This window comes from Zonotrichia leucophrys, chromosome 1 (genome assembly GCF_028769735.1).
Source record: "Zonotrichia leucophrys gambelii isolate GWCS_2022_RI chromosome 1, RI_Zleu_2.0, whole genome shotgun sequence".
Lineage (NCBI taxonomy): Eukaryota > Metazoa > Chordata > Aves > Passeriformes > Passerellidae > Zonotrichia > Zonotrichia leucophrys.
In genome coordinates, this window is record NC_088169.1 from 32,080,520 (window position 1) to 32,108,456 (window position 27,937).

The 27,937-nt window shown below is 39.3% G+C and overlaps 1 protein-coding gene across 16 annotated transcripts in view; it reads left to right on the plus strand.

The window, feature by feature from the left end:
- INPP4A (inositol polyphosphate-4-phosphatase type I A) overlaps nt 1–27,662 on the plus strand; it is a 109,889-nt gene extending 82,227 nt beyond the window's left edge. For 11 of the 16 annotated variants that reach the window (XM_064711074.1, XM_064711110.1, XM_064711065.1 and 8 more), the window contains 10 exons: nt 440–578; nt 3,465–3,497; nt 5,453–5,625; nt 7,346–7,469; nt 8,379–8,505; nt 8,883–9,023; nt 10,354–10,451; nt 13,940–14,052; nt 14,406–14,560; nt 20,257–24,384. In XM_064711074.1, the coding sequence (XP_064567144.1) occupies nt 440–578; nt 3,465–3,497; nt 5,453–5,625; nt 7,346–7,469; nt 8,379–8,505; nt 8,883–9,023; nt 10,354–10,451; nt 13,940–14,052; nt 14,406–14,560; nt 20,257–20,437 (1,284 nt within the window). In that variant the 3' untranslated portion in view covers nt 20,438–24,384. The other 5 variants (XM_064711149.1, XM_064711167.1, XM_064711177.1 and 2 more) reach the window with 3 other exon arrangements.
- The last annotated feature ends 275 nt before the right edge of the window (nt 27,663–27,937 follow it).

Below are 27,937 nucleotides of genomic sequence, written 5' to 3' on the forward strand. Positions count from 1 at the left end.
ATACAAATAAAGCTAATTCAGTGTTTAGGCATTACTATAATAGTCATTTTATCTGTTGTTCACTGAGTTACAAAGAAAAAATGATGTGTGATTGTATACAATTACTATGTCAAACATGAATTTCAGGACTAAACAATAGTGCCATCTAGAAATTGGAATTATAGGGCAAGAGGAGGAACTTAAAATTGTTTGGCAAGCTTACACAGAAAATAACTTTGCTATTTAGCACACAAGTCATGTCACTAGATATTGTTGACATCCTGGTATATGTTATTTATATATCCATAATTTGTGTGTGCACACATGCAACCACAATAGTCCAGAGGAAAGTTTGCAGAGGAATTGGGACTAGAATCACACGAGGAAATATATCGCCAAGGGATTTGTTACCCAATATCTCTTTTGGTTTTAAACTGGGAAAGAAATGTTTTCTTTTCAGGAGAAAGTTTGGTTGAATGTTGACAAAAGTCTGGAGTGTATCATACAGCGAGTGGACAAACTCCTGCAGAAGGAGCGCCTGCAGAGTGACAGCTGTGAGGACGTTTTCCAGTGTGATGTCAGCAGTACCAGTAAGAAAGGTAATCGGGACAGTCGTGCCTACTGGATAAATCCAGAAGATTTAAATGAGACCTCATCATCCTCACCACCTTCATCATCCTCACCACCATCTTCATCCACACCATCCTGTGCATGCCATTCTCTCAAGACAAGTGCGTATGCCAGACGCTGCTTCTCCCTGCTGCTCTCTTCCTGTGTGCTGGCATCATTCCTGAGCCTCCCCTACAGCCCTCCATGTGTTTTTAGCTCAGTGGTGGTGTTCAGCAGTGATGTCAGGCAGAAAGAGCTGTTAGGTGTACTGGGAGCTGCTAAGCCCATTGCTTCTTTTGAAATCCTGGTCCCACTGAAATAATTTCCAAATCCATTGGTGGCAGTGGCGCTTGGTTTTCACTCTGTGTGTTTTAAGCTGGTAAAACAGTTGTATGAGTTATCACAATACAGACACCACCTCTGCTGGCTTTCCTGTTGGCTTCAGCTTCTTTGCAGCAATCAAAGCTTATTACAGGTAAATAAAACATGAGAGAAGTGCAGGCACTTACTAAAAAACTGGTAGTCCCAGCTGGGCTGCTAAAGCATGGGAGAGGACCATAAGCAGTCCCATTAGACTGAGCTGAATGTAGATGAACCTAACAGAGTTCAAAGCAAATTTTAACCCAAACTGGTGCTGAGGCACTCAATTATTTGGACTTCTTGTATCTAGAATGTAGAAATTAGCAGTGCAAGTTCTTAGTTGAATAATCCATTCAAAATTTAGGCTCAAGTGGGTGCTGTATGGAACCCATTGTAAAGTTGTAAGCATGCGAATGAAATAAATCCTTGTAATTTTAGACTGACAGTTTGGCAGCTGTGCATTAAATTTCAGAATTATTTTATTTACTTATGTACTTGACTTATTCTGACATTCTTTGCATGTGGTCATTCTGATTTGGCCACTTAATAGCACAGGTGGGCGAAGTGAACCTCTAAAATGCCTGATCTGTGTTCTCATTTCCTTTGTCCTGTTCTGTCTTGTTTGATGGGGCCCTTGTCCCTTTTGTGTGTCTGTGACTTCATGTCCATCACATTGTTAGTGTTGCAGTGGGAGTGCCTTAAGAAAAAAAAGGCAAAAATTAAGTGAAAATGTTAATATATTTTTTGTGTAGCTTTGCATGTCACCTTATAGTTTATTTAGTATCTTAGACAACCATGTTTTTCTAGATTAGACTGACCTTTTTGTGCATTATTAAAAAATAGGAGTGTAGGTTTTTGTTTCAATAACCTTTGACTAAATTCCTTTTACTGGTTTGATACCTATAAATGTTTTTGTTTGCCAGCTAGTTTACATGAAGTTTTATCTGTATTTACATGTAAGTTTAATCAGTAACCTTCAATGCACATTCACACAAATGATTAAATGTTGTGGATTTTTAATATTAAAAATTCACAGGAAAAATCTGTGTTGAGTGTTGTCAGAAGGTTTTCCCAAGACAATTGGATGCTGGAAACAACTTAGAATAATATTTTCCTACCATTTTCAGTGGTTCTTTTAAATCTGCTCTAGATCTTGACACTTACACCATGTAAAAGTGGAATTCGCTGTGTGACCCAACCAAAGATTTTTTTAGTGCAAAGAATTTCTGTAACTTTTCCCTGCTGTCCCTCCAAAATAGGGGGAAAAAATCCTTCTGTTTAACCAACAGAATCTGGGGCAGAATTGAAGGACAAAGAAGGTCCATTTTCTAAGTTCCTAATCACAACATTTTTGGTTTTGTGTATTGAAAGAATTAAGGTTTTTCCAGTCAGTAATTCTGAGTTTTGAATAAATGAGCAGAGAGCAGACGGAAATTATTTTGAAAGCAATGTAAAACCAAGCCAAACAAGATAGTTCCAGAACTGGTAAGAGAGGGATGGTAAGATTTGATTGAAGGATCTCTCTAGAAATGAATGTTTGTGAAAGAAAATATTGCCTGAAATAGTAGAAAGGAAACTTAAAAAATATATTTTCAAACATACTTAGGTTATTGGCTTAGATATTCATTACTAAAATCACAAAATCACATAGGGACATACAGTTTCTTTAGTGAACATGACGGATTTTAATTTACTGAGAGGTTTTTCTGATTATCTAGCTGAGATGATTGTCCTGATGCAACACTGTTGAATTTTATGTTTTCTGTTGTTATATTCAGATTTATAATTGACTAGTGAATCTAGATATAAACAACAGAAGCTTAAATTCTGTTAGCTTAGTAAACTACTTTGCATTAATGCAGGACTTGCTACAACAGGGCTTATGTTATTTTTTACTGTTAGCACTGACCTGTAGTATGTTTTCATCTGACAGCTTGATCCTCCCACTGAAGTGAGTATGGAATACTCACAGACTTCACTGGTGGAGTTTCAGCCCTTAATATACATTCTAAAATTTCTGTTAATTATCTCAGAAATTGTGTAATGGAATTTGACTCGGGTAGCAAAGTACTGGTTTTTTCTTACTCTTACATTGTGGGTGCCTTAATGTAATTTCTGTTAAGTGCATTGAACTTATTGCTGGTCTTTTGCTCTTCTGTTTAGCAGCCTTACTGCCAGCTTAATCTGTGATTGCAGTAAACCAGTGGTTCTCAAATTGTGCCCTGTGGATCACTGGGGGTTGACAGTGCCCTTGCTGGTAATCCACAGCAAGCCTCTGAGCTAGCAGGTACTGGCTTTCCTCCAAGTCCCCATCCAGGTGTTCCTCTGATCAGAACAATGGAGTGGAGGAGACAGCCCATGCCCTCCATGCCTGGGGGCAACAAAGTATTTCTGCCTAGCTCCTCTTCACTCAGTGAAAATGTTTGAGAACCCTGGCACTGAGCATTTGAGTTGCTTGTATTTAGACTGTGTTGCTGCTCCTTAATCATGCATGTTGCCCCTCCATTTCTGTGCAGATTGCAGCCCTACTCTGGAAGAATCTGCCCCAGGTATGTGCATTCATGGCTTCTGCTTCTTCTGAAAACTGCAGGGGATTGTTCATACTTAACTGAACAAGTGCCTTGCTTTAAGATGGACCATTTTGAAATGGCAATGCTTTACAACACCACGTGAGTTACTTAAGCTGTTGAGCAGTTATTTCCTAAGAGTGCAGAGGGTATCTAGTCTTTTTACATGTCCAGATATGGGAGAGTGCTTGTTTAGAACTTTGCAGACTAACAAGGGTTTGTTTCTTCATGGCCAGAATTTTAAACCAAGAGTATACACAGCACAGAGAATTTTTGCTCACTACCTCATTTGAGTCTCTGCCTTGTATGTGAATGTTGGAAGAAAGAAACCCATCTAATAATTGCATTATCTTTACCAGTGTACTTTGTGATTGCCAAAGATAAACATATCTTTAAAATTAAGTGCTCTCAGACACACTACAGTTTTAAATCTTCACTGAGTTAGTAGCTATATGCATGTATATACATATATATACATGTATGTACATACAGTCAGTGAGATGATGATGTGCTGGAAAATATTTTCAGTTCTTGTTATTCTCATTTGCTTACAGAAAAGCTCTTAAATGCAGTAAAAGAAACACTGTTAGTTTCATCTGTATTTTGCTTTCTAAGTGTTCACAAGGCCATGTTATGGCATCTAACTAATTTTGAGATAAATATTTATTGGAATTTAGAAGATAAGCTGTGATTCCTTGCCTGTTCTTTTGATGTTTCCTGCTTTATTTAAGGCAATGAAACAGAGTCAAACAACTTTCTCTTAGTGTAGTTTGTTAGGTTATACATCTACCACATAGAACAAAAGCCAAAAGGATAGTTCTGTTACTCTTGCCAGATATGTTTCTGTTAGCAGACTTCCAGAGTTCCCCTCTTTGGCTGGTTATCAAAGGAACATTTATTATTACTGACTCTTACTTCTGCCTCTGAGTCAAAATCCCAAACAATTTACTTTCAGGGTCTTTAAGTGTCTCATTCATGCAGGTTCTGGTCTGTATGTTGCCTTGTTCCTACAGCCAGCTAGGGTGGGAGTTGTGTGTGTGCTGTTTGTGAGCTCTGGTGCTTTTAAAAAATAAAACATATTGTCCTGCCCTGTAAAAAGAGAAGGACTTGGACAACTCAGTTTCACTTCTGTGCTTCCTGTGCAGGACCTTGAACAGAATCCCTCTGGATCATATGTTGTGTATTTCAGTGGAAGAAAAGCTCCAAAGTACTTCCAACAATCTGTAGGACTCCCGTCTAATTCACTGTGTTTAATATTTCTTGTAATCTAACTTAAAGCCTTTAAAACTGCTCAGGAGACAGGAAACACTTAAAAGAGTACCTACATTAATTTCTCACCTCACACCTTATTATTCTTAGCTGCAAGTAGGAGATGAACATCATCTTGCCTCACTGAAGTGCAATAAGGATCAATAAGGTGGTGAAGCAATTGAATGATACACCTATGAGGCTAGAGATTCAAAAGACAGGGTGTTTGGGAGGAATCTCATTGACAGAGATGGCTAAGCAGATGGTCCCCACTTCTGTTATACAGTGGACTCCTTACTGTCTGTCCATGTATGTGCAGTGAAAGGGTTTGTTTAAACAAGAACATGCAGTTATATACACTTCTGTATATAATGGTTCATGTTTCTGTTATGATTTCCAAATCTGCTGTTGTACAGCCTGTTGTGTGGGCACAAATTCTGGTAAATTTTACATGGCCTGGAAAGTCGTATCAGCTTTACAAAGTAAAATTCTCCATATATTCCTCATGCAATAACCACACTGTAAGGTTACTTAATTATTACAAAGCAGGGAATAACCATCCAACCAAAATAAAATGAGTTCTAAATGTGAATTATTTGTCCTGCAACAGGAAGTTTCTTCTTAACGTGTGTTTGTTTCAAATAAAGTGCTTCCACTGCTGCTAATTTTCTTTTTTTTCTTTGAACCAGGTGAATGGAGTGAAGCTCTTTATCCCTTGCTGACCACACTCACTGACTGTGTAGCCATGATGAGCGACAAGGCCAAGAAAGCCATGGTGTTTTTATTAATGCAGGACAGTGCCCCAACAATAGGGCTCTGCCTGAGCCTTCAGTATCGCAGGGATGTTGTCTTCTGCCAGACTGTAAGCAAGCACAAATGCATGATTTGATTTCCCTTCCACATTGGGTGGGGTTTCTATGAAATATGAAAGATTACTCTTTCCAGAATTTTTCAGATCTCTTCCCAGGTTTGACACTGATTTCCCCTTGCAAGCTGTGCCATCCTGTGCTTACTGGTTATGTGCATTTGACAATTCATAAATTAGGTGTCTCCTTGGGTATACAGTCATTCACTATTGAAAAAAAATTATTCCAGAACTAGTAAAAATACTAGTATACTAAAATATACTGCTGTTTTCAGAAATAACCTTTGCCTTCCAATGCCACCAGGCCAAAGAAAAAGTAGGTGTGAGACAGGGGGGACAAAAAGGTCTATGAGTAGCAGTGTACTCTCTCAGTTACCTTTTGTTGTTTTCTGCAATGAGAAACCCAGCAGAGGTCCAGCTACAGGAATAGAAATTAGTTCTGGGTTTTTTCTGGTCCTGCAGGCATCTCTTGTGTCAGACACTGACTAGCAGGTATCTGCACTAAAAAAATTTCCACTGCCCACAGAAAAAAATTCCTCTACCCACTGCACCTTTGTATTATGTCTGCTTTCCTGTGAAATCACTGTCTTGTTGATTTATCTTAAACAGTTTATTTCTTGGACATCACTGGCAGGGCTTTAGTCTGATAGTGTAATATCAAAAATGTAAAACAAGTGGCAGGATGAGAGGAAATGTCCTCAAGTTGTGCTGGGAAGATTTAGAGTACATATTAGGAAAAATTTCTGCATGGAAGTGGTTGTTAAAACCTGGAGTGGGCTGCCCAGGAAAGTGGTGGAGCCACCATCCCTGAAGTGTTCAAAAAATGTGTGGATATGGCAGTTGAGGACATGGTTTAGTGGTGTATGTGGTGGTGCTGCTGGGTTGGCCTTGGTGATCTTGGAGGTGTTTTCCAACCTTAATGAATCTTTGATTCTGTGATTTCATAGAGATAAAATCAGGGAATTTTCTAATATAAAACCCACCACAGAACGCAGATAATTTTAAAATTCAGTCCTTTGGATATGTTTACCCATCATGTTCAGAACTTTATTCTGTTCTGTTTAATTCTATAACAAAGTCATACGCCTGTATACAAAGTATATGGCCATCACCTGGGAAATTCCTTTGTGGACAGTGAATTAAGACTAGTATTAATTTTAGATAATAGTACTTAGTACTACTTAGTACTAATCTTAGGACTAGATCCTCAGGATCTTGTTCTGAATATCTTGTAACATCAGAGTTTAAGTCTGCATAATGTGAACAGATACTGCATTTTAAAGCTTTCTCAAATGTAATTTTTGAAAAGCAGTAATTTATTCATACTATCAAAATTCTTGGCCTGGAACTAGCTGTGTTGCTTTTCTGTCTAAAACTAAACCAATTCTCTAAGGAGCAACTTCTGTAATTCATAAGTTGTAGACCCTACCACAAGTGATCGTGTTCAGAAAACAAGAAGGTGTGAGATCGACAGCAGCCCCATTTTGAGACAGTTTGTGAGATGAAGGCAGTGTGCCCTGAATCTCATTTAATGAGTGTTTTGGCTTTTCATTGGTTGGTTGTCTTCAGCTGCAAGGAAAAAATGATGTCTAAAGGAAAAGAGTATCTGTGTGACAGATTTTATTACACTTCTTATACATGCTGTGATTTTTGTTTGGGGCTGAAGAACCTTTTTTGTTTTGAATAATTTCATTCTTTTCTGTTTCCTCTCTCACAGCTGACAGCTCTCATTTGTGGTTTCATTATCAAGCTGAGGAACTGCCTGCATGATGATGGATTTCTAAGACAACTCTACACCATTGGCTTGCTGGCACAGTTTGAGAGCCTGCTGAGCACTTACGGTAAAGGCACAGGGCCAGGGGGTGGGATTAGCTGTTGAGTCAGCAAATTCTGCATTAAATTTGCTACAGCAGGATCTGAGTGTTTGGGACAATCTGCAGCTCAGCTACAAAATTATTTTAAAAACTAAAATGCAAATCTAGATTATAGCCGAAGTACTTAATTATCTAACAACTCTGAATTTTTTCACACTTGCTTGAATTGTTTCCAAAAGATAAGTGTAGTTCTTTTATAATAGAATGTCAAAGGTTTAAGAAAGACTAAAATGTATCACAGTGGTCTTTGGGTTTTTTTTTCAGAAAATAATTGGATGAAAGTTCTGGTAAGCTGGGAGAAACTGTGCCCAAAATACACTTTTTGAATTTTCTTGAAACTTCTGTAGTTTTGCAGCACAATGTGAGACTGAAGACAGAATATGAAAAAGGGAAAGTACTTCACTCAGAAGTGTTTCACTTCCATGTCTCAAAAGCTGTCTGGATACTGGTTAGGGAATGTTTTATTAGACAAATCCAGAATACCTCATGCAAAGGATATTATGGCTCTGACAATGCTGAGAAGTACTTATTAGCATCACCTACCTTGGAAAATCAGCATATAAAATACCTTAAAAAAAGTAGTAGTCTGGACTGTTCTAGATAACTGGTGTTTTCTAAACTTGAAAACACCAAGTTATCTTGAGCATTTCAAGGAAGTTTTGCCTGATGATTGTAAGTATTTTGTAATTAATGACAAACTGAACTCAAAAAATCAGCCGTGACATTGTCTGTAGGTCAAGGGGGAGACCAGGGCTGCAGCACTGCTTCGTCTGTGGAACTTCTGTGTGGAGTGTTGGCCTATTGTTGCCATCGAATTGACAAAGGAAAGTTGTGCATAACAAGTAATTACAATTCACTTTTTCCTCTTGGATTTAGGTGAGGAGCTGGCAATGCTGGAGGACATGAGTTTGGGAATCATGGACTTGAGGAATGTAACCTTTAAAGTAACTCAGGCTACATCAAATACATCTACTGACATGCTGCCAGTCATCACTGGAAATCGGTAAAAACCAATAAATATACTTTATTCCTCATGAGTGGGAACATGCTAAAGTTTGGCTTTTTCTACCCAAGTTGTAGAAGAACTGCAGTATTAATGAGGAGAGCAAAGTCAGCCATTGTCAGGAGATTGGTAGATCTGATGTGAATGTCTGTGAGGATATAAATGCACCATTACAGGTTGCTGCAGGTTTGGTTTTGAACTAGAATAGATCTTCTGACTAGAAGCTAGTTGTGGCAGTTCCTCAGTCAGTTGTGACTGATGGTTGTTTTTTAATGTTTATATTATATTCTAGGTGTTATCCCTCTTTAGACAAATAACACATTCTTGGAATGTGGCTTTTTTATCCTTATGTCTCACAGCTGTTTATTTCTTTTCAGTGATGGATTTAACGTGAGGATCCCTCTGCCAAGCGCCTTGTTTGATTTGCTGCCGCGTGAGATTCAAAGTGGAATGCTGCTGAGGGTTCAGCCTGTTCTTTTCAACGTGGGAATCAATGAGCAGCAAACCCTAGCAGAGAAGTAGGTGTCCAGTCAAGCAAGCTCAGCCTTGCTGGCAGTTCAGCAGTGGAACTATGTTGATGTGGAATTGCACTCTTACATAACTGACTGATTCAGTTTCTCCAATACATGAACTTGGGAGCACTGTTCTAAATGAATCTGCCAAATGCCAAACAGAAAGAAGTCCTTCTTTATGTGCCACATAGCTGTGAAACTCCTTACCTCATGAGTTTGAGACTAGTCCAGGTTTATGTGGTTTAGATATGAATTTACAATGGGAGATCTATCAAGGGCTAGTTAGCACACAGGTGCTCCTTGTGACTTAAGAAATCTGTGAGTGGCAGATCACTAGAGGCTAAGATCATTCTGGGTATTGTTGTGTATTTACTGTCTTGGCTTTGCACTCTCCCTGAGACTCCCTCTCCTGGTCACTGTCAAAATTCAGGATAATGGGCAAGGTGTACATCTGTTTTAACATACCCTTGCAGTTTTATTGTAATGCAACACTACTGTTGTAAAACTGAAAAATATAATTATGTAATTATATTTGCTAGGGAAACTGCTCAGTTCTGGAAGAGCCAGCAGATTCCCTCTGTTATGGCCACATCCTATAAAGAGTACATTGGCAGGGCACTGCTCCAATGGAGCACTCCAGTGAAGCCAGGCACATGCATGTTGTGACAGCAGCCTTAGTACCAGGCTGGAGTGTGCACTGTGGTAGTGGACAACGAGAAAAAGTCTGAACAAAAGCATTGCAGCAATTACTGTTCTCTGTTGCCTACAAAGGAAGCCCAAGGTGACTAGCACAGTTACAGATGTCAGCACTGTGTGTACATCTGTGTAAGTGGATATATTTAGATAAGATGCACTGGGGCATTGTTGACAATATTTATTACATTCATGGTTTATTAATCCTATTTTTCATTTACATACCTGAAGTCAACGTTCTCAGTCCTATCTACTGATGTTATGGTTGTTAGTATTAGTTTATGAACTAAACTATTAAATCCATTATTAAAAGTTTAAATTTAGGTTAAAAAATTGCCAGGTAGGAATTTAATATTGAAAGACAGACATGAAAGCCAAAGAATTTTAAGTACTATTTTCTACAGGATTTTTCTTATGCCTTCCTTCCCTTTTTCCCTTCATACTCATATATTTTCTTTCTCTGTAATGAATCATTACAACAGTTCTCTGTTACTCTTCACCTGGCACTTGAATGGTTAGGGAGATCTTGGGATGAATCTTTAAACTGTTTTTTTAGTACACATATTGCCAAGTGCAGTTGTTTCAAAGAAAAAGAGAAACATTTTTCCTTGGTCTTAATTGTTCCTTTTTTCTCCTTTGAAAGGTTTGGAGACACCTCACTGCAAGAAATAATTAACATGGAAAGCTTAGTGAGGTTGAATTCATATTTTGAGCAGTTCAAGGAAGTTTTGCCTGATGATTGTAAGTATTTTGTAATTAATGACAAATTTGCTTGAACAGCACAATTCAGGCTGATTTTTTCATTTGTTTGCTTTATGTTGGTTTTTTAAATGTTGATGGTACACCAGCTTTAGTAGCCTCCAAGAAATGATACAACTCTGTTTTAATTCTTTAGTACCAAAGTAGAGCAGATACAAGAGCTTAAAGGTCAGACTGATTAACTTTCCTTTTTAAGGTTACTTTTACATCTCTTTCTAAGTGGCACTATGCACTGTATAATCATCCAGTTAGGCAGTGAGATTGGTGTAAGGTAAAGGTGTAAAAGTGACAAGTTCTAGCAGCAGCACTTTTATCTGCAGTTTTTGGTGATGCTTATTGCACTTATGATAAAACCTGCACAGAAAGCAACTGCCAGTTTTTTGGAACTCAGTCACTTCCCTCTGTTTTCCTTTGTAATTGTTGCATCTGCAGCCAACAGCAGAGAGCCTGGAAGAGTGACAAAAGCTACATGCTTAATTTTTAGTGGTGTTTTAATTGCTTGTTACTCCTTGGGGTTTTGTTGAGAAGGCAGTGGCCATAAGTGTTGTTTACAAAAATAGTGAAAATTCATAAATTCCTTATTATTACAATCAAACCTCTTCTAAGGTTATTTCATGTGCTGTACAGTTACAATTTTTTTTTCCAGAAATACAAATGCAACAGCATGCAACAGGATAGTAAGAATTCTGTCTGTAAAAGTGTGTTATTGCAAGTTTGGTTACTTTGAATTTTTTTTGATACAGCTGTGAGCAGAACCTGCTTCCCTCCATCTGGGCATTCATACTGCTGCATAATAAATTCTCTGGAATGTTAGCTGCGAAGTTTAATTTTTTATTGTATAGTAGTCTAGCATCAGATTTTCTTGTATGATTCAAAAATTAACCAGTTTAAAATGAATTTTGTTCATGTATCTGTCTAGTCTTTTATAAAAATAATTCCCATTCAGCTCCTTCCTCTCCTTTTTATTTGCTTGCCTTTTTTTAATTTTTGTTTCAGTCTCTTCCCTCTTCCGCAAACCTCTTATGTTTGATCCAATCATCTTTTGGCTTTTTCTTTTTTTTTTTTCTCCTGAAAGTTGTGATAATTTAGGATATACACAATGAAGTGTGCTTTTCTGTGAACCCTTATCAAGGGAGAATAGCATTTTACATTTAACTGCAAACCAGGTGATTATGCCTAGTTATGTAGTCTGTGGTAGGTAGAGGCAAAAGGAAAAACAAACAGATCATTCTAGGGGACAAAGGTCCCAGTGAATTATCTGCTGGAAGACTGCAGGAAATTTTCTCTTCAGGAGCACTACACAAGAAAAGTTGATTCCTTATCCACTGTCCATGTGTCTGTGTTATTAATTCTAAACTCTGCAGAATTTCTAAGAAATAGTCTTAGCTCCTTGTCCTTGTTCTGTTAGCTCACCTTGTCTTTAGAGAGAGGAGATGGCCTGTGCCCTCTTTTTGTTTACAGGTATTGGTTTCTTTCTAGATGTAGAAATGAAACAGCCCAGCCCAGGACAGGCACAGTATTGTTAATTATAGAATAGAAATGTAGAATTGTTTAGGTTGGAAAAGATCTTTAAGATCATCAAGTCCAACTGTTTCCCCAGTGCTGCTAAGTTCACTCCAAACTGTCTCCCCACATGCCACAACTCCACATTTTTAAAATACCTCCAGGGATGCTGACTCACCACTTCCCTGAGCAGCTTGTTCCATGTTTGACAACCCTTTCAGTGACGAAATATTTCCCAACATCCAATCTAAATCTCCCCTGGTGCAGCTTGAGGCCATTTTCTCCTGTCCTGTTGCTGGTTGCCTGGGAGAAGAGAGCCCTGCTGTCTTTCAGGTGGTTGTGGAGAGCAGTAAGGTCCCCTGAGCCTCCAGGCTAAACAGCTGCTCCTTCAGCTGCTTCTCATCAGACTTGTGCTCCACACCCTTCACCAGCTCTGTTGCCCTTCTCTGGGCACCACTGAGGTTGCAGCACCTGGATGTTCTTCTTACAGTGAGTGGCCCAGAAATGAGCACAGGATTTGAGGTGTGGCCTCACCAGTGCTGAGCACAATCCCTGCCTTGCTCCTGCTGGCCACACCATTGCTGATCCAGGCCAGGTCACCATTGGCCTTCTTGGCCACCTGGGCACACACACTGGCTCATGTTCAGCTGCTGTGGACCAGCACCCCCAGGTCCTTTTCCACTGGGCAGCTTCCCAGCCACTCTATCCCCAGCCTGTAGCACTGCCTGGGGTTGTTGTGGCCCAAGGGCAGGATCTGGTGCTTGGTCATGCTGAACCCCACAAAAGTGGCCTTGGCTTATTGATCCAGCCTGTCCAGATCCCTCTGTAGAGCTTTCCTGCCCCCCAGTAGATCAGAACTGCTGCCCGGCTTGGTGCCACTGAGTGAGAGTGCACTTGATCCTCTCCTCCTGATCACTGATAAGGATTTTAAACAGGACTGGCTGCAGAACTGAGCCCTGGGGAGCCACGCTGGTGACCGGCCACCAGCTGGGTGTAGCACCATTCACCAGCACCCTGTGGGCCTGGCCCTCCAACTGGGTTGTTTTACCCAGTGAACAGAATGTCCCACCAAGCCATGAGCACTTAGTCCAGGAGAATGCTGTGGGAAGCAACAATAAAGGCTTTGCCAAGGTCCAGGTAAACAACATCCACAGCCTTCCCCCATGTGCTCAGCAGGTCACCTTCCTCTAGGAGATCAGGTTAGTCCAACCTGAGACTTTGCTGTGAGAAGTAGGCCTAAAATAAAGCCTCAGGTGTCACTCATGTGGGATTCTTTTTGTCACAATGTCATCTCTTACAGTGCATACCTGAATAAAAACACTGTATTTATTCAGTCACAACTTTAGTTGGTGTTCTCTGTGGTTACTCCTTTAAAAAAAGAGAACTTGTTAAATACTTGTAATTGATTGTCTGGAGTATCTTGCTGCATGTGTAAGAGATGATGTGCAACAGTTTGAACACAGAAGATGAGTACTGAAGGTACTCTCAAAATTTCAACTACTTTATTTCTACTTAGTGAAATATTAATAAACAGATCATGACAATGTGGTGTCCTGTGGGTGTTTCTTGTAACTGAAAGCTGACCAGCTTGCAAATTTAAAATCGAAAATGTGAGCAGAATATAAAATATCTTCAGAGTTTCTCTGAAGACATGCATGTTCTCCTGTCAAATCTGTGACACTGAAATGAAAAGACTATACCAATCTTGCTCTCTTTGTTCATTCTCTTATTATACTGCTATTAAATTAGGAGACCCTGAAGTTTTAAATAGCTGGAATTTATATTTCCAATTGAGTTTAATTAAACATTAATTTGTTTTGTTGATGGTACTAAGCAAATCAGAACTTGAATAATTTTTCCAGTTTTAAGAAAACACAAATGTGTTTGCAACAGGCATACAGAAACACTTTGTAAAAGATCTGTTGAATACAGATGAATAAGTGGAGTTGATTTTGTTTGCTTTATAGGTCTACCTCGATCTCGTAGTCAGACGTGCCTGCCTGAACTGTTAAGATTTCTGGGACAAAATGTTCATGCAAGGAAAAACAAGAATGTTGATATCCTTTGGCAAGCTGCTGAGGTATTTATTCATCTAACCATCTCTGCATAGTTCAGCTGATTTTCTGTATTCATATGTATTTGCCCCTTTTTTATTACTGGAATGTTTGAATTTCTTCATTTGCTTGCATGTAGCTTGCAAATGCTGCCAGGCTAGACCTTCTCTAGAATGAGACATGGGGAAATAAAATGTATTTTCCATGTCAGATTTTCCCCTCAACTCATACAATGATGTTCTGCTCCCTCAAACATGCCAAACTTTCACATTGAAGCCCTAGAGAACATTTGTGTGTGTCTGAGGGGAAGTACAGGTGTTGTCTCTGGCAGGAAGTTTTGCCTGTAGAAGGAGTGATGGGTTGTCTGTCCCATTTCCAGATATGCCGCAGACTCAACGGGGTTCGGTTCACGAGCTGTAAGAGTGCCAAGGATAGGACTGCCATGTCCATCACCCTGGAGCAGTGTTTGATCCTACAGCATGAACATGGAATGGCTCCACAGGTCTTCACTCAGGCTCTGGAGTGTATGAGGAGGTAAGAGTTTGACCACATTACTTATTCCTAAATAAGGAACCATGCAAACTGCAGAGGAGTGATGGTCTCTGTTTCCATCAAAAGAAAAAAAAAAGTAAGCTAAAGTCAGGAAACTGTAAAACTGACTGCTAGAATTCATCCCTCCCATGCATGTGAGTTGCATATGCTAAAGCTGGTTCTTACCAGATTTATATCAGATGGGCTTGAGTTTTCAGTAGAAAATCAGGAGTTTTCAGACAAGCATGTAAAAATATGTTTTCCATTAATGCTGAGCTTACAGAACAGGAAACTGGTGCTTCTTTGAAAGTTGTTTAATGATGACTTTACCTAAACTGTCATAGCACTAGGTTTCTTAGTTCTAGATCAGGGAGATTACTGTTTTTTATTCTTTGAAACACAGACACCTGCAGTTTGCACTGGTTTGCCAGTGTATCCTTTAGCAGTGAAACACTGCTCACTGGGTGAAATGTCAGTATGAGTGTTTCACACTATATAGCAACCAAATTTCATCACAACGTGTCAGTGTGCTGTTGTCATATCAAAATAATGATGTTCTGTATTCTGAAGCAGCAGAGATGTTTGCAGAATTAAGTACTGTACTTAAAAAAAAAAATCTGTTTACTGTTGTTCAATGCCTTGTTTCAAGCACTGCTGGAAAACTCCGTAAGTCACATACCAAAAGAAAGGATAAGAAATATAGCTTTAGTCTTTATCAATGTAGTTCAACAATGCTGTTCAGTCCTGTTTTTCAACATTCACTCTTATCAAATGTACTGTACTCGTGTGTCTTTTCACCAAATTCTCTAGAGTGTTCAATTCTCTTATCCTTTCTGTATGTTTTTGCTGTTTGACCCTTTCTTACTCTTCAGTTACCTAGAAGAAAAATGTCTCATATAATAACACTTGCAGCCTCTTACACTAGTAATTTGGGGGTTTATACCTGCATCTAATTGGGTGGCACTGGACTTTTTTATTTTCAATTTTTTGCTGCACTTTTTGCTACATTGTCACAGAGTTAGTACAGTACATGAAAAGTGCACTCAGAAACTACTTAAACCTTGATATTAGAAACAAAACTTGAAACAACTTTGTGAGGGAGAATTTACTAACTTAAAATGGACTAAGTGGTTCTCAGACATCTTTATTTAAATTGTCCAACTTGTTGACATAGACATCTGAAACTCTTACACAGTTTCACAGTTGTGTGTTTAATAAGAGTAAAACCAACTAGGAGAAATACTGGGAATCTTGTTACTTTCTTCAAATTCTTTACTGGGTCACTGGGTTTTTTTAATGCAATCATGGGCACAATAGAGAGAAAGAGGTTAATAAAAACATTGTTTTGGTCCTTCAGTCTACCAATTTAATATAACACAGATCAGATAAAATACTGACCCAAGAAAATTACTGCTTTGTGTTGACCTACACAGGGATATTGAAGGAGGGCCAATTTAATCAAAACCTTTGGCTTGAGTGTTCTACCAACATCAGGGACTTGCTCTGGCAGGTGAAGGACGTGACTTTTTCTTCTGCTAAATCTTTGACTAAGAGAGATTGTGCAGAACAAATACTGACTTGTCCAGAAGGAAAACCAAGATTATACCATTCTTCAAACACATCACTCTTCCTCTTATTGCTCTTTGGGATAGGTTGTCATGTTTTTAAAATTATTTGTTAATTCCACTTAGGAACAATGGCACAGAATTAATAAAACATAATGAGAGAGACAAGGATTATAGAACAAATATGTAGGAGTCCAACTCCACCAAATCCCATTCCGGCCTGGACCGTTTCACCTGACTTAGACGACAGATACAGGATAAAAAAGGGTAGCAAATTGTACCCAGATTGCTTCCAGGGCATTCAGAAAGCTTAAATTTTGTTCTTTTAACTTGGGTCTTTTATTTAAGTGTACTGGAAAAGCAAGGTTTGGTTCATTCTTAAAGACATTCTTAAAGGCATTTGGAAGGACAGGGAAGAAGTACTAGTAATTTGTGAGACTCAAAGTATTTAATCTCTTTTCTACTGACAACTTTCCAGAGAAGAAAACATCTTTGCTTATACCAGTCTTCAAAAAATTAGGAAAGCATCATCTTCTTCCATGTAATGTTGGTCTTCAGAGGTGTTAGCTCCCACTTTCTTGTCCTCAGAGACTTCCCTTCTTTCCTAGTCTTGTGATAATTATGTGTCTGTGATAATTATGTTCAATGAGCAGGGACATCAGGAAGGAAACATTGAATGTTCTTCTAGATTCTTGTAGAAATTTACAGAAACAAGTTTGTGGCTTTCACCTTAGAAACTGATACCCCATTACAATAAAGTCATTTTCTGTAAATAAGTTACAGCCTTTCCAGTCCCAAATCAAACACACAGTAACTCCCAGCTCACAAACACTAAAATCATGATGATATGACTGGAATTCCCAGCTAAGAGGACATGGCTACCTGACCAGTAAAGGCAGAACAAGAGTCAAAGTCCAGCTGGCTCAGGTAGTCTCTTCCATCTGCAGCCCACATTCCCCTCTAGATCTTTGAGTGCCTGCCCTCCCTCTTCCTACCAGATTTCTGTCTTGTCAGAAATGCCAGTGGAGCTGTTTGTGGGAATGTGCTCTAAGGCAGTTTCAGTCAAGATCATTCTGGGTAGCAAAATCCTTTACATGTTTTGGGTAGCCCAGCTCATTTTCATTAAATGAAATTAATTAGGAAGGTGCAACACAAACAATTTGGCCAACAGAGAAGGGCCATCTCTGGTAGGCGCTCTTGAACAGCAGGAAATGAGGTGAGGAAAATCACCATGGTGCTGACTAAAATGATTACATAATAAAGTCCTAGGAGTCATGTTTGAGTATGACCACTCCTGAAATAAAACAGCCATGATAGCAATCTTGGTTGGATTTCTTCACTAATTCACCTGCTTTAAGAATAAAATCATATTGAGTCGAGCCAGACCACCCAACTGCTCACTACCTTCCCCCAAAAGGACAGGGGGGAAAAATATGTGAAAAAGCTCATGGGTTGAGATAAAGACAGGGAAATCCCTTGCCAGTTACTGATACAAAACTGGCAAACCAGACTCAGAGAAAATTTTTTTTATTTCTTTCCAATAGATTGGAGATGTTAAGAAATAAAGATGAAAATTAAAAAACCTTGCCTTCCACCTCCCTTCTTGTCCCAGGCCAAAGTATTCCACTGCTTCTTTCTCAGCTCCTCTTCCTCCTCCCCATGCTGAGCAATGCACAGTGGATGTGGAACAGGGATTTGCAGTCCAGTCCATAACAGTCTCCTCTGCTCCTTCCTCCTTGCACTCTTCCTCCACTCCAGTGTGGGTCCTTCCCATGGGCTGCAGTCCTTCAGGATGAACTTGCTCCTGCATGGACTCTCCATGGTCTCCAGTTTCCTTCAGTAAATATTCATCTGCTGCACTGTGGGTCCTCCATGGGCTGCAGTGTGGATAGTTTCTCTCCACAACTGCAGGGGAGACTGCTTCAGCTCTTTTTCCTCTCCTTCCCTGACTTTGGTGCTCACAGGGCTTTTTCTCAGATCTTTTCCCATCACTCTTCAGTGCCATGGAGTGCTTTGCCTTTTCTCACACACTCTTTTCCTGAGGCACCAGCATGGCTGAGGGCTCAGCTGTGCCTGCAGTGGGTCACTGGAGCTGGCTGGAGCCAGCAGTGTCCAGCATGGGGCAGCCCTGGCCTCTCCTCACAGAGAGAATTCCCAAATGCAAGCTAAAGTAGAAGGGAAATTGCTCTGTCTCCTAACCCTAGTGCTAGTCTGGTGATGAATGTTTTGATTTAAGATCCTGTACAATTTGGAATATTTGATATTTCCAAAAGGTGACCTTTCACTCATCAGGGGGAAGCATCTTCATGGGCCAACAGTGACAAGGAAAGCACTTTCCAGCTCTTGCCTCCATTCCCACCATATGTGTCTGTGTATATGTCTTTGTGTAAAATTGAGTAGCATGATACTAATTTTTAGTGGTGGGGATGTGGCATGTGGTGTTCATAATGCTAGCTTAGCATTTTTAGCCCTTCTTTACCTCTCCAAGTGTTGTACATTTTCTCTATATTCTAAAACACTTTTCTTCCTCCAGGCCATTTCATTGAGGCTTTATCCACCACTTTCCAGTAAACACTAGGTTTCCACTGGCTGATTCTCCTGATCACACACACACTCTCCCCATTGCTACAAAGAAATTGGGATTTGTAGGCATCACAGATTCAATCTAGCCTTGACCACTGGGCACCAGGAGTGAAAACATGTCTTCATCGCCAATTTGGATCAAATCCAGATCAGAAATACAGTTGGTTTAGTTCCTTGCCCACCTAATTCCATTTGACTTGATGTGTCACCAGCATCTGAATGCTCTTTTTCACCACCTTCAGGGTGTGTCTGATTTCTTGCAGGACATTGTCTGGTGCTTACATAACCCTGCTACTCAACCATCAAGGTTATGGATGGTTTGTTATGGGTGGAGCAAGTGCACAAGGTTGAGCAGCATCAGGCTTACAGATTGCATTTAGAATCACAGAATCATAGAATTGTTTGAGTTGAAAGGGACCTTGAAGATGATCTAGTTCCAACACCCCTGCCATGGACAGGGACACATTCAATTGAACCTTAGACCAGGTTTGCTCAAGGCCCCGTCCAGCCTGGCCTTGAACACTCCCAGGGATAAACATCCCTGGCTGCCTCACCATCCTCAGAATAAAGAATTTTTTCCTTATATCTAATCTAAACATGTTCTCTTTCCCTTTTAGCATATTCCCCCTTGTCCTGTCACTACATGCTTTTGTAAATAATCTCTCTCCGTCTTTCCTCTAGTACTAGAAGGCTGCAATACCATCACCCCTAAGCCATCTCTTTTCCAGGCCAAATAAATCCAATTCTCTCAGCCTTTCCTTGTAGGAGAGGTACTCCATCCCTCTGTTCATCTTGGTAATTTAGTTGTTGCTTTGTAAACTAAAATAGAGTTGGAGTGCTCAGGGTATAAGAGTGATCCAGACTTGGAGACCACACTACAGAGCCAACCAGGCTACCTGGGGAGCTGCTCTTCACTGTGGCCTTTGGTGCTCAATGTAAGGAGTGGGTGCACAATGAGATGGGCTTTGCAGCATGTCTTCAGAAATAAGCCTATTGATACATCCTCGAATTGATGTCCAAGCAGAAAAATAGGTGGGTGGATTTTTTTTTTTTTAATTGAGGTGTTGGACAGGTAGTTAAGAGGTTAAATTAAATCACTACAGCCCACATGGAAAGATGTTTGAAAGGGTCAAATACTACAATGGTTATTCATGTTCAGCTTGCTTTTCAGAGCTCCACTTCTTTGCAGCATGCCAAAGCATGGCAGAGCAGCATGGGGTATTATTGCTTGGTAATCTGAAAGAATGAACATGGAAAACCATTAATGTTCAACCTACATGTGTTTATTTTCACTAGACTACAGTACTTCTTTCTTATTTTTCTCTTTTATTCTCTTTCCCTCTCCTTATTTTTATAATTGTACTGATACATATTTTTGAGATGTTTTTCCACTCTTTCTTTACTTCATCTTCTGGTTCTGTTGTGCGTTCTTCCATGTTTTTTCATTTTCTTGACCACCTTGTGTTGCCATCTCTTTTTATCCATCCATTTGCATGTCTGTCTTCCGTTCTGTTTTATTTTCCCTCTTCCCAAACTTCTTCCTTTTCACAGCATTGGAACACGGGAGATAGTCACCCAGAAGAACTTGAGTGGCTTGGTGCCCATCCGAGATTTCAGACTAGATCCCAGCCTCCTCTACTCTATTCCTTTACTAGCTCTCAGCCCCAATTTACTGATTGTGTGGCTGTTTCTGAGCATAGCATACCTGGTGGCCAGATTACGTTGCAAGTGAAGATAGAGTTCAAAAACAAAAAAAAAAAAAGAAAAAAAAGAAAAACAACAAAAACCCACAAAAACAAAAAGTGCTTGAATGTGTATTGCCACTTGGTACCTGCTGGACAAAGGAATGTGTCATAGCATTGTCTGCCAAGAATTATTATTATGCCTTACAATTTTACGTTTCTATTGTACTAAACTGTAAATATACATCAAATTATTTTATCAAAACCAGTTGTATTGAAACTTTAAATTATTGTTCTGCTTTCAGTGCTTGTAACATAGTCTGACATTGGCCTGTTACCTCTTTACTTTAGCCGGCCTGAAGATCTCTTACCAAATACAGTTTTGTGTTACTTGTTTCATGTATTCCAGAGAAAGGAACTCTGTCTGAAAAGAATTTGTATCTTTTTGTATATTTAAGGTGTATGCTAACCTTGCCTTTCATTTTTACGAGGTACGAAGAGAAAAATAAAAACATGGGTGGGGTTTATAAGAAATTGTAAGAAATTTATTTAAAGAAGTAACAAATTTATACTTTCATTTAAAAGCATAATATCCAAATTACATTATTGAACAGTTTGTAGAAACATAGTTTTGTTCCTTTCTCATGGTTAAATATATTCTAATAGACTAGAAAACACTCATAAAACAACTTGCAGTGTGCTGCATGCAGAATTATTTCATTCTATCTGTAGATCTGCATTTTGCAATGTATTAAAGACATGAGGAAAATGAACCTTGTGGTTAGGAAGGGATGTGACTGGCATTAGCCTGCTAATGACCCATTATCTATTTTAGGTGCTCTGTTATAGAACTTACTGTGAAATATGGGCATCCTAGAAGTTAAAGATAATGGTCTTTAAAGATAAAGGTCTTTAATTTTCAGGCAAGAAGTGGGAGGTTTCAGTTAACTCCTTTAGTAGGTGGGTTTCAGGTTTTCCACTGGGCTTTATTTTGATTGCATTAGACTAAATACTACTGTTACTTCCATTTTTAAGCGTTGCACAGCTTTAATAAATTATGATGCTGATAGTGGCTTAGTGATAAGCGAGCAATGGCAAGTTAGCATTTATTTAAGTGGTGGGGCTGAAGTGGCTTCCTAGTTTAGTGATGCAGAGTAATTGCAGATGAAATTTGATCATCATTTATATATAACATCAAACTAGAGGAAGCCTATTTAAACTGGAAGATTTTGTTGATGCTGTGGTCTGGCAGAGCTTGTCAATAGCAATAGCTGAAAAAAAAACTAACCTCATTTAATGTAGTTTGATAACTTCATAAGGGGTTTTACTTCGCTTGGTGCCTGAGATGACATTGGGCTTCTGAGGAGAACTAGTACTGTGATTTGTATTTTCTACTATTAACTTGCTCAAAAAATATAGATAGCTTTAGCTTTTATTACAAATTTTAATGGAACTGAGAGCTGCTGAGAGAAGTATGCTGAAATAAAATAAAAAAAAAAAACCAAAAAAAAGCATATAAGCACAGTTAGAATAAAAATCAGAATTAAATCCTAAATTTGGATTTAATTATTCTAACTAAAAAAAAAAAAGTGTGTGGCTGTATTTGTGTCTTCATGAAATCAGACTGTGCAGTACACTATCTCTTAATATTTTTCCTCACTATTCTTCCAATTTTGTTTTTTAAGGAAAAAACAAAACAAAACAAAAAACCACCACAAAGACATATATGTTTATCTATATATATAAAAAGTGCGTATCATATTAATTTTTAGTTGCAATAAGTTTTGGTACATCAGTACATCCTCACTGCTGTTGAGGTTTATTGTGCTGTGGTGGTTTGGGACACATCCCTGTGCTGTGCTGATACCTGATGCTGCTGTGTCGCCATAGAAATCATCTGTTCTTTATGGTTAGCACTGGTTTGTCTGCTGGGGGTGCCCCAGTCTACCTTTTTACAAGGTGAGCAGTTGTCAGCTTGGACTGTGGCCTTGATCTTGCAATGTGGGGGTGTCCTGGGTTCAGTCTAACCAGATGTGAAAGTAACTTTAGAATCACAGAATCTCCTGAGTTGGAAGGGCCAAGGATCAGTTCCTGGCTTGGCACAGGACGGCCACAGGCTGTGCTGAGAGCGCTGTCCAAGCCCTTCTTGCACTCTGCCACTCTCCCTGGGCAGCTGTTCCAGGTCCAGCCACACTCTGGTGGCAGGCACATCCACTGAGCTCCCTGAGATTGTTAATCTGTTTAAAGTGTGAAGGTGCTGCTCATGGTTACCACTAGGGTTGCAGTAAGACCACCTTAAAACTGTTTGGAATGAAAGCCCAGGCTCCTTGGAAAAAATGCAGGTTTTTTTCTTTTTCATTTCAATGGGAAAAAATTTGGGGCTTTTTTTTTCCTTTTGGGGCCTGGTCTGTGCTTTTGTTAAGGCATTCAAATTTAAGATGCAGTAGTGCATCCTCCTTATATGCTTCCAAAACAAGGAAGATGGCATGTGAAATGTGGGCAATAAATCCTTGTCACTGTATCTGTGCCATGAGGGACACATGCAATAACCAGATGCAGTGAAATGTGATATGAAGAGAATGATTCACTTTGCAGTTAAAATGCTCACCTAGCATTACATATTTGCTAGTTAAACTTACTGCTTTTATTAGTTCTCTGAAGTATGAGTTGTGCAAACTTTTGATGTATCTATTTGGCTGCAAGAGCCATCGGGGGAGTTTTGTGAAACACAAACCAGTGCCAGAAAAACAGTGTCATCACAGATGATCCATTCTATAAAAGGCAAGCACAGAATGTGCTCCAGAGACAAATTTCAAACTTAGTTAAACTATTCCTTAAAGTAAAGAAAAAAAATTACTGTATTTTATGAAGTTAAACTAGGTATTACATACAGAACACAGTTACAGCCAGTTTCATGAACCAAAATTAGAAGAATGGTGAGGTCTGTAAGAGCACGAGAGCTTTCAAACTGAACCAGAATCCAAATCCTCCTTTTGAATCAGATGATCACAGTTTACCTGGTAGATGCTGCAGCTGTCTCCAAGACAGGACTAATCTGACATTTCCACCGTAAGATGCTGTACTGTACACTTTGCCATGAAGGTCTAGTTGTCATTGTTTAGGTTCCAGTCCTCAATCAGGGATAATAATTCTCCTGCAAGCCTAAATTGATTTATAATATATATTTAAAAGATAGTGCTTCCTCTTTGTATGTCTGTTTTTTTGGATATAATCAAAGGAACTGTGGATTAGATTTACAAGTGTAAAGAAGCCTTATAACTGGAGTAGTTTTCTATTGTAGCACAGAACCTCTTTGTAATGTGGGGCAGTTGCACCAAAATATTGGGTGAAAATTAAATTCTGCACAGCTTTGTTTCTTTGGGGTGATGATGATTCAGCCAGCCTTTTTTGCACTGCTATTTCATGATTAGGATTTTTTTAGATTGCCTTGGTTTTCATGTCCATTTATGCATGCAGAGATAACTAGAAAGGCATACATTATTTTTGTATCAGCTCTAATCTTTAAGTAAATACTTATAATACTGACATACAGGGAACAATAAAATTACTTTAAAGCTCTTATAGAGAGATCAGCAGGTTTTGGTTTTCAGCTTTATGTGCTCATAAATTAGCAGAACTGCTTTTAAGCAATCCCTTGGGATCCCTTGTGCAGTGAATGGCATGTGAACTCCTCAACAGTGTACCTTGAAATACATGAAACCGGCGTGAAAGAGCCTTCTCAGTAGATGTGCTGCTGCTTTCTAGAAATGCAAAACTAGCAATCAGACATAGCTTGTGTCCATTCTGTGTGCTTCTTACTGGCATTGTATGATGAATCATCTCTTTTAATATTTGCAGTGGCAAATTAATTAAACGCTCATTAAATATAACCAACTTTATTTTAATGCTATAAAATAACCAGTTCATTTCATCTTAGTTTAAGTCTTTTTTCTTTTTTTTTTCCCTTTTACTGCTGTCATTTTTTGTGCTTGTTTTTTTCCCCAGTGAGGGTTGTCGCCGAGAAAATACAATGAAGAATGTTGGATGTCGCAAGTATGCATTTAATTCCCTGCAACTGAAGGCTTTCCCAAAGTATTACAGGCCTCCAGAAGGAACTTATGGAAAAGTTGAAACATAAGCATACCATGTCCTTTAATTGCTGTTCCATTAAAACATGTGGATACACTCTAGATTAACACATGATTTTGTCATCCAGAAGAGATAAATAACCTTTTTGTATGTTTCGTTAGGTCATACAGAGCATGTTACTGAATTGGAATCTATAGTAACAATTATTCTGACACCTTAGCTTGAGAATAGTGTGATGACTCTCTGCCCGTTTCAATAGCCTTCAGTGTATGTAAGATGAGCAGATACTGTGCTACTTAATAATTACCTATATGCAAATAGCTAGGTACCTCCTGGATGGGCAAGGACTCTAGGAACGGCATTTAGGCAGCTGTTTCCATAACATCTTTTTATACTGAGTTGATTTCAGATTGAGCTTTTCCTAAACTTTTTAAAACTGAGAGTAAAACTCAAAAGTTGTAAATAAAAAGGATCCTAGACAGTTTAGTAACTGTAGAACGCATTGTTACAATCAATAAAAGGGGGTTTGATTTAAAAAAAATCAGCACAATAAGAGCCAGGAGAAAGAATTGTTTTACTGTATATAGGATGCCACCTTCATGTATGAAATTAACAATATATGAAAGGCCAGATATGTGAGGTCTGGTTTATAATTCTGTTCAAATAAAACAAATTCCTGTCATCTTTGGCAGATAAGGCCTTGGGCACACAACTGATTTTTAAAAGTATTTCAGAAACATCATGATGCTTAACTATTAATGCCAGCAACAGTTCCCCATGCCCTTCCCCACTCTAAAGCAAGTGCAACAAGCAAGTCGCTGATGTTGCACGTGACATGTTCAGTATATTCCATGGTGTTGTACATTAATTAACACATTTTTACCCATGGGTTTTTTATATCACTTCTGGATTGTAAGCCTCAGTATCTCGGGGCATTACGTTATTTTGGTCAGCATATGATTTTTCTGTATTGGTTTTGTATGTCATTACCAAATGTCTCAAAATGCCCAATGCATCCCCTTTGCTCCAAAATCAAAATTGGGTTCTGTTTACCTTTGCATTTCACCTGTTGAGAGTCCTGGTGGGGGAAAGTGTGGCCGGTGTCAGGGTATTTCTGAGGAAGGTAGCAATGCCCTGTGTTGATAGAGGGGAACTGCTCAGTGCTACTGCTCGTGCCTGAGAACCACAGGTGGGTTCTAGCTTATGACAAAGGTGGTCAGTTGGATAGCATATGATAAAAAATGTTCAACAGATTTCCTCTGAAATAATCTCCCAAAGAATGCCTTTGAAGCTAAGATAGCATTTTAAAAAGCAGCTAAATGTTAATTTCCAAATTTTAACAGGATCTAGTAATCTCTAGCTAGTTTCATTCAGCACACTGTCTTTTCCTTCTTGGTTCCTAAAAATCTGAGTTTTAGAGTAGAAAAAATCTGCCCATTTTTTCTTGGGGGAGTAGCAACAGCCAGGTAAGTATATGGCTGTTTTCTGATTTCTTTCTCCCTCTCACTGATGTTTGTCTGTGCTGTCACTGCTCTATCAATCAGCCATGTTCATTCTGCTCCCATATAGGTTTGGGGGTTACAGGTCCAGCAGTTTTTGCATTTTGCTTTTTGCAGTTTAACACTGAGCAGCATGTCACAAAGCCAGGTCAGAGAGTTCTGCTGAACTAGGCTGTTACCATTATTTTAGACTCTTTAGGATAACAAAACATGGAATTCTGTGCAAAAGCAATGTATTGTAGTACCTACCCCAGGTCTGAACAAATCATCTACAGTAGAACAGTCACTCGGAAATGTTGCAAACCTTGTTAGCCAATTAATGAGTGTTGATTTTGTTTTATTTTTTTGCTAATAAGTAAAGAAATATATGATGAAAAATTTTTCAGTGGGATCTCTGTAGACATGCTACTCCATTAGTTCTGCTTAGCCTTCAGTCCCTGGCCCATTATGAAATGCTACTTTATTTTTGTATGAACTATGCTCTTTATATCCCTTAGTTTTTATGAGTTGATAATTTTATGAGTTGATAATTTTATTTTGTCTATTTCAAATGTTGTTTATTTTAAGTCCTGTATTGTTACACTAAAAATCTCCCAATGTTCAGCTTCGGAAGGAAATAACAAATGTCTCTTGTAACAATTAGCAGTGCTGCTCTCTTAGATGGTGGCCAACAATCATTAGACCTGCTATAGAGCTTAGCAATCCTTTATTTATTTTGTATGGCAATGGAATCTGAAAATGTTGCTGAATTTTGTCTGGAGCCACAGCCCCAGATGCCGCGGGGCTGTGCCGGGTGCTGAGCTGCCAGCATGGTGTCCCCTGGACACGGCACTGCCGGGATGGCCATGGCACTGCTGGGATGGACATGGCACTGCTGGGCTGGCACTGCCAGGATGGCCATGGCACTGCTGGGATGGAATTGGCACTGCCAGGATGGACATGGTACTGCCAGGATGGGAACAGCACTGCCAGGATGGGCACAGCTCTGCCAAGCTGGGCACTGCTGGGATAGCCATGGCACTGCCAGGATGGACATGGCACTGCCGGGATGGACATGGCACTGCCAGGATGGACATGGCACTTCTGGGCTTGGCACTGCCGGGATGGACATGGCACTGCCAGGATAGCCATGGCACTGCTGGGCTGGCACTGCCAGGATGGGCACAGCTCGGGCTCCTGCCGAGGGCAGCGCCGACAGCGAGGGCTCGAGCGGTGCTCCAGAGAAAACTGTGACATGTGAAGTCCACATGGGACCCTCACAAGGGGGAAGGGAGATTTTCTGTTGCACAGGAGAGGCAAATCTAAGGATTACTGTAAAATGAAGTTCTGTCTAATGTTCCTTTTTTGAGTACATTTTTTAAATTATAAAACATACAAAGGTAAAAGAAGAAAACTGTTGCCAAGTATGTTCTGTGTATGTTCTGTGAAAGTACCTACAGCACAGTTGCCTTTTTTTCATTTATACGTGTAAAATTATTGTATTATATGACACAGTTTTGTCCCAACACGACTGTATTTGCTATGCTTTGTGCATTGAAATATTTTTATTTATTTGGTTTTGGGCAGTATTAATATATCATAAACATATGGCTACTGTTTTATATATTCTAGTTCATCCAATCCATGTATGCTGTAAATGTGCTAGTCTTTAGGATGAAAACCAATAAAGAACTGACAAGAATAACAATGGTGGCTTACTTTTAATATGTCTGTGGTAAGTGAAAGTAAACACTTGCAGGCTCCTTGACTTGATACACTTTTATCAGTTGGAGAGCATATAAAGCCAAGTTGTGTAGGGAGTCATTTTACACAGATGTGCAAGTCAGGAAGTAGTTACTTCTCAGCCCTGTAAAGAACAGTTGTTACCAATTTTCTGTAGTTAAGTGAGGCACCAGCTTGTCCCACATGCTGCACATTGTGCAGCAGCAGTTAAGTAAAGAAGTGATATGAGGTATTTTTCTT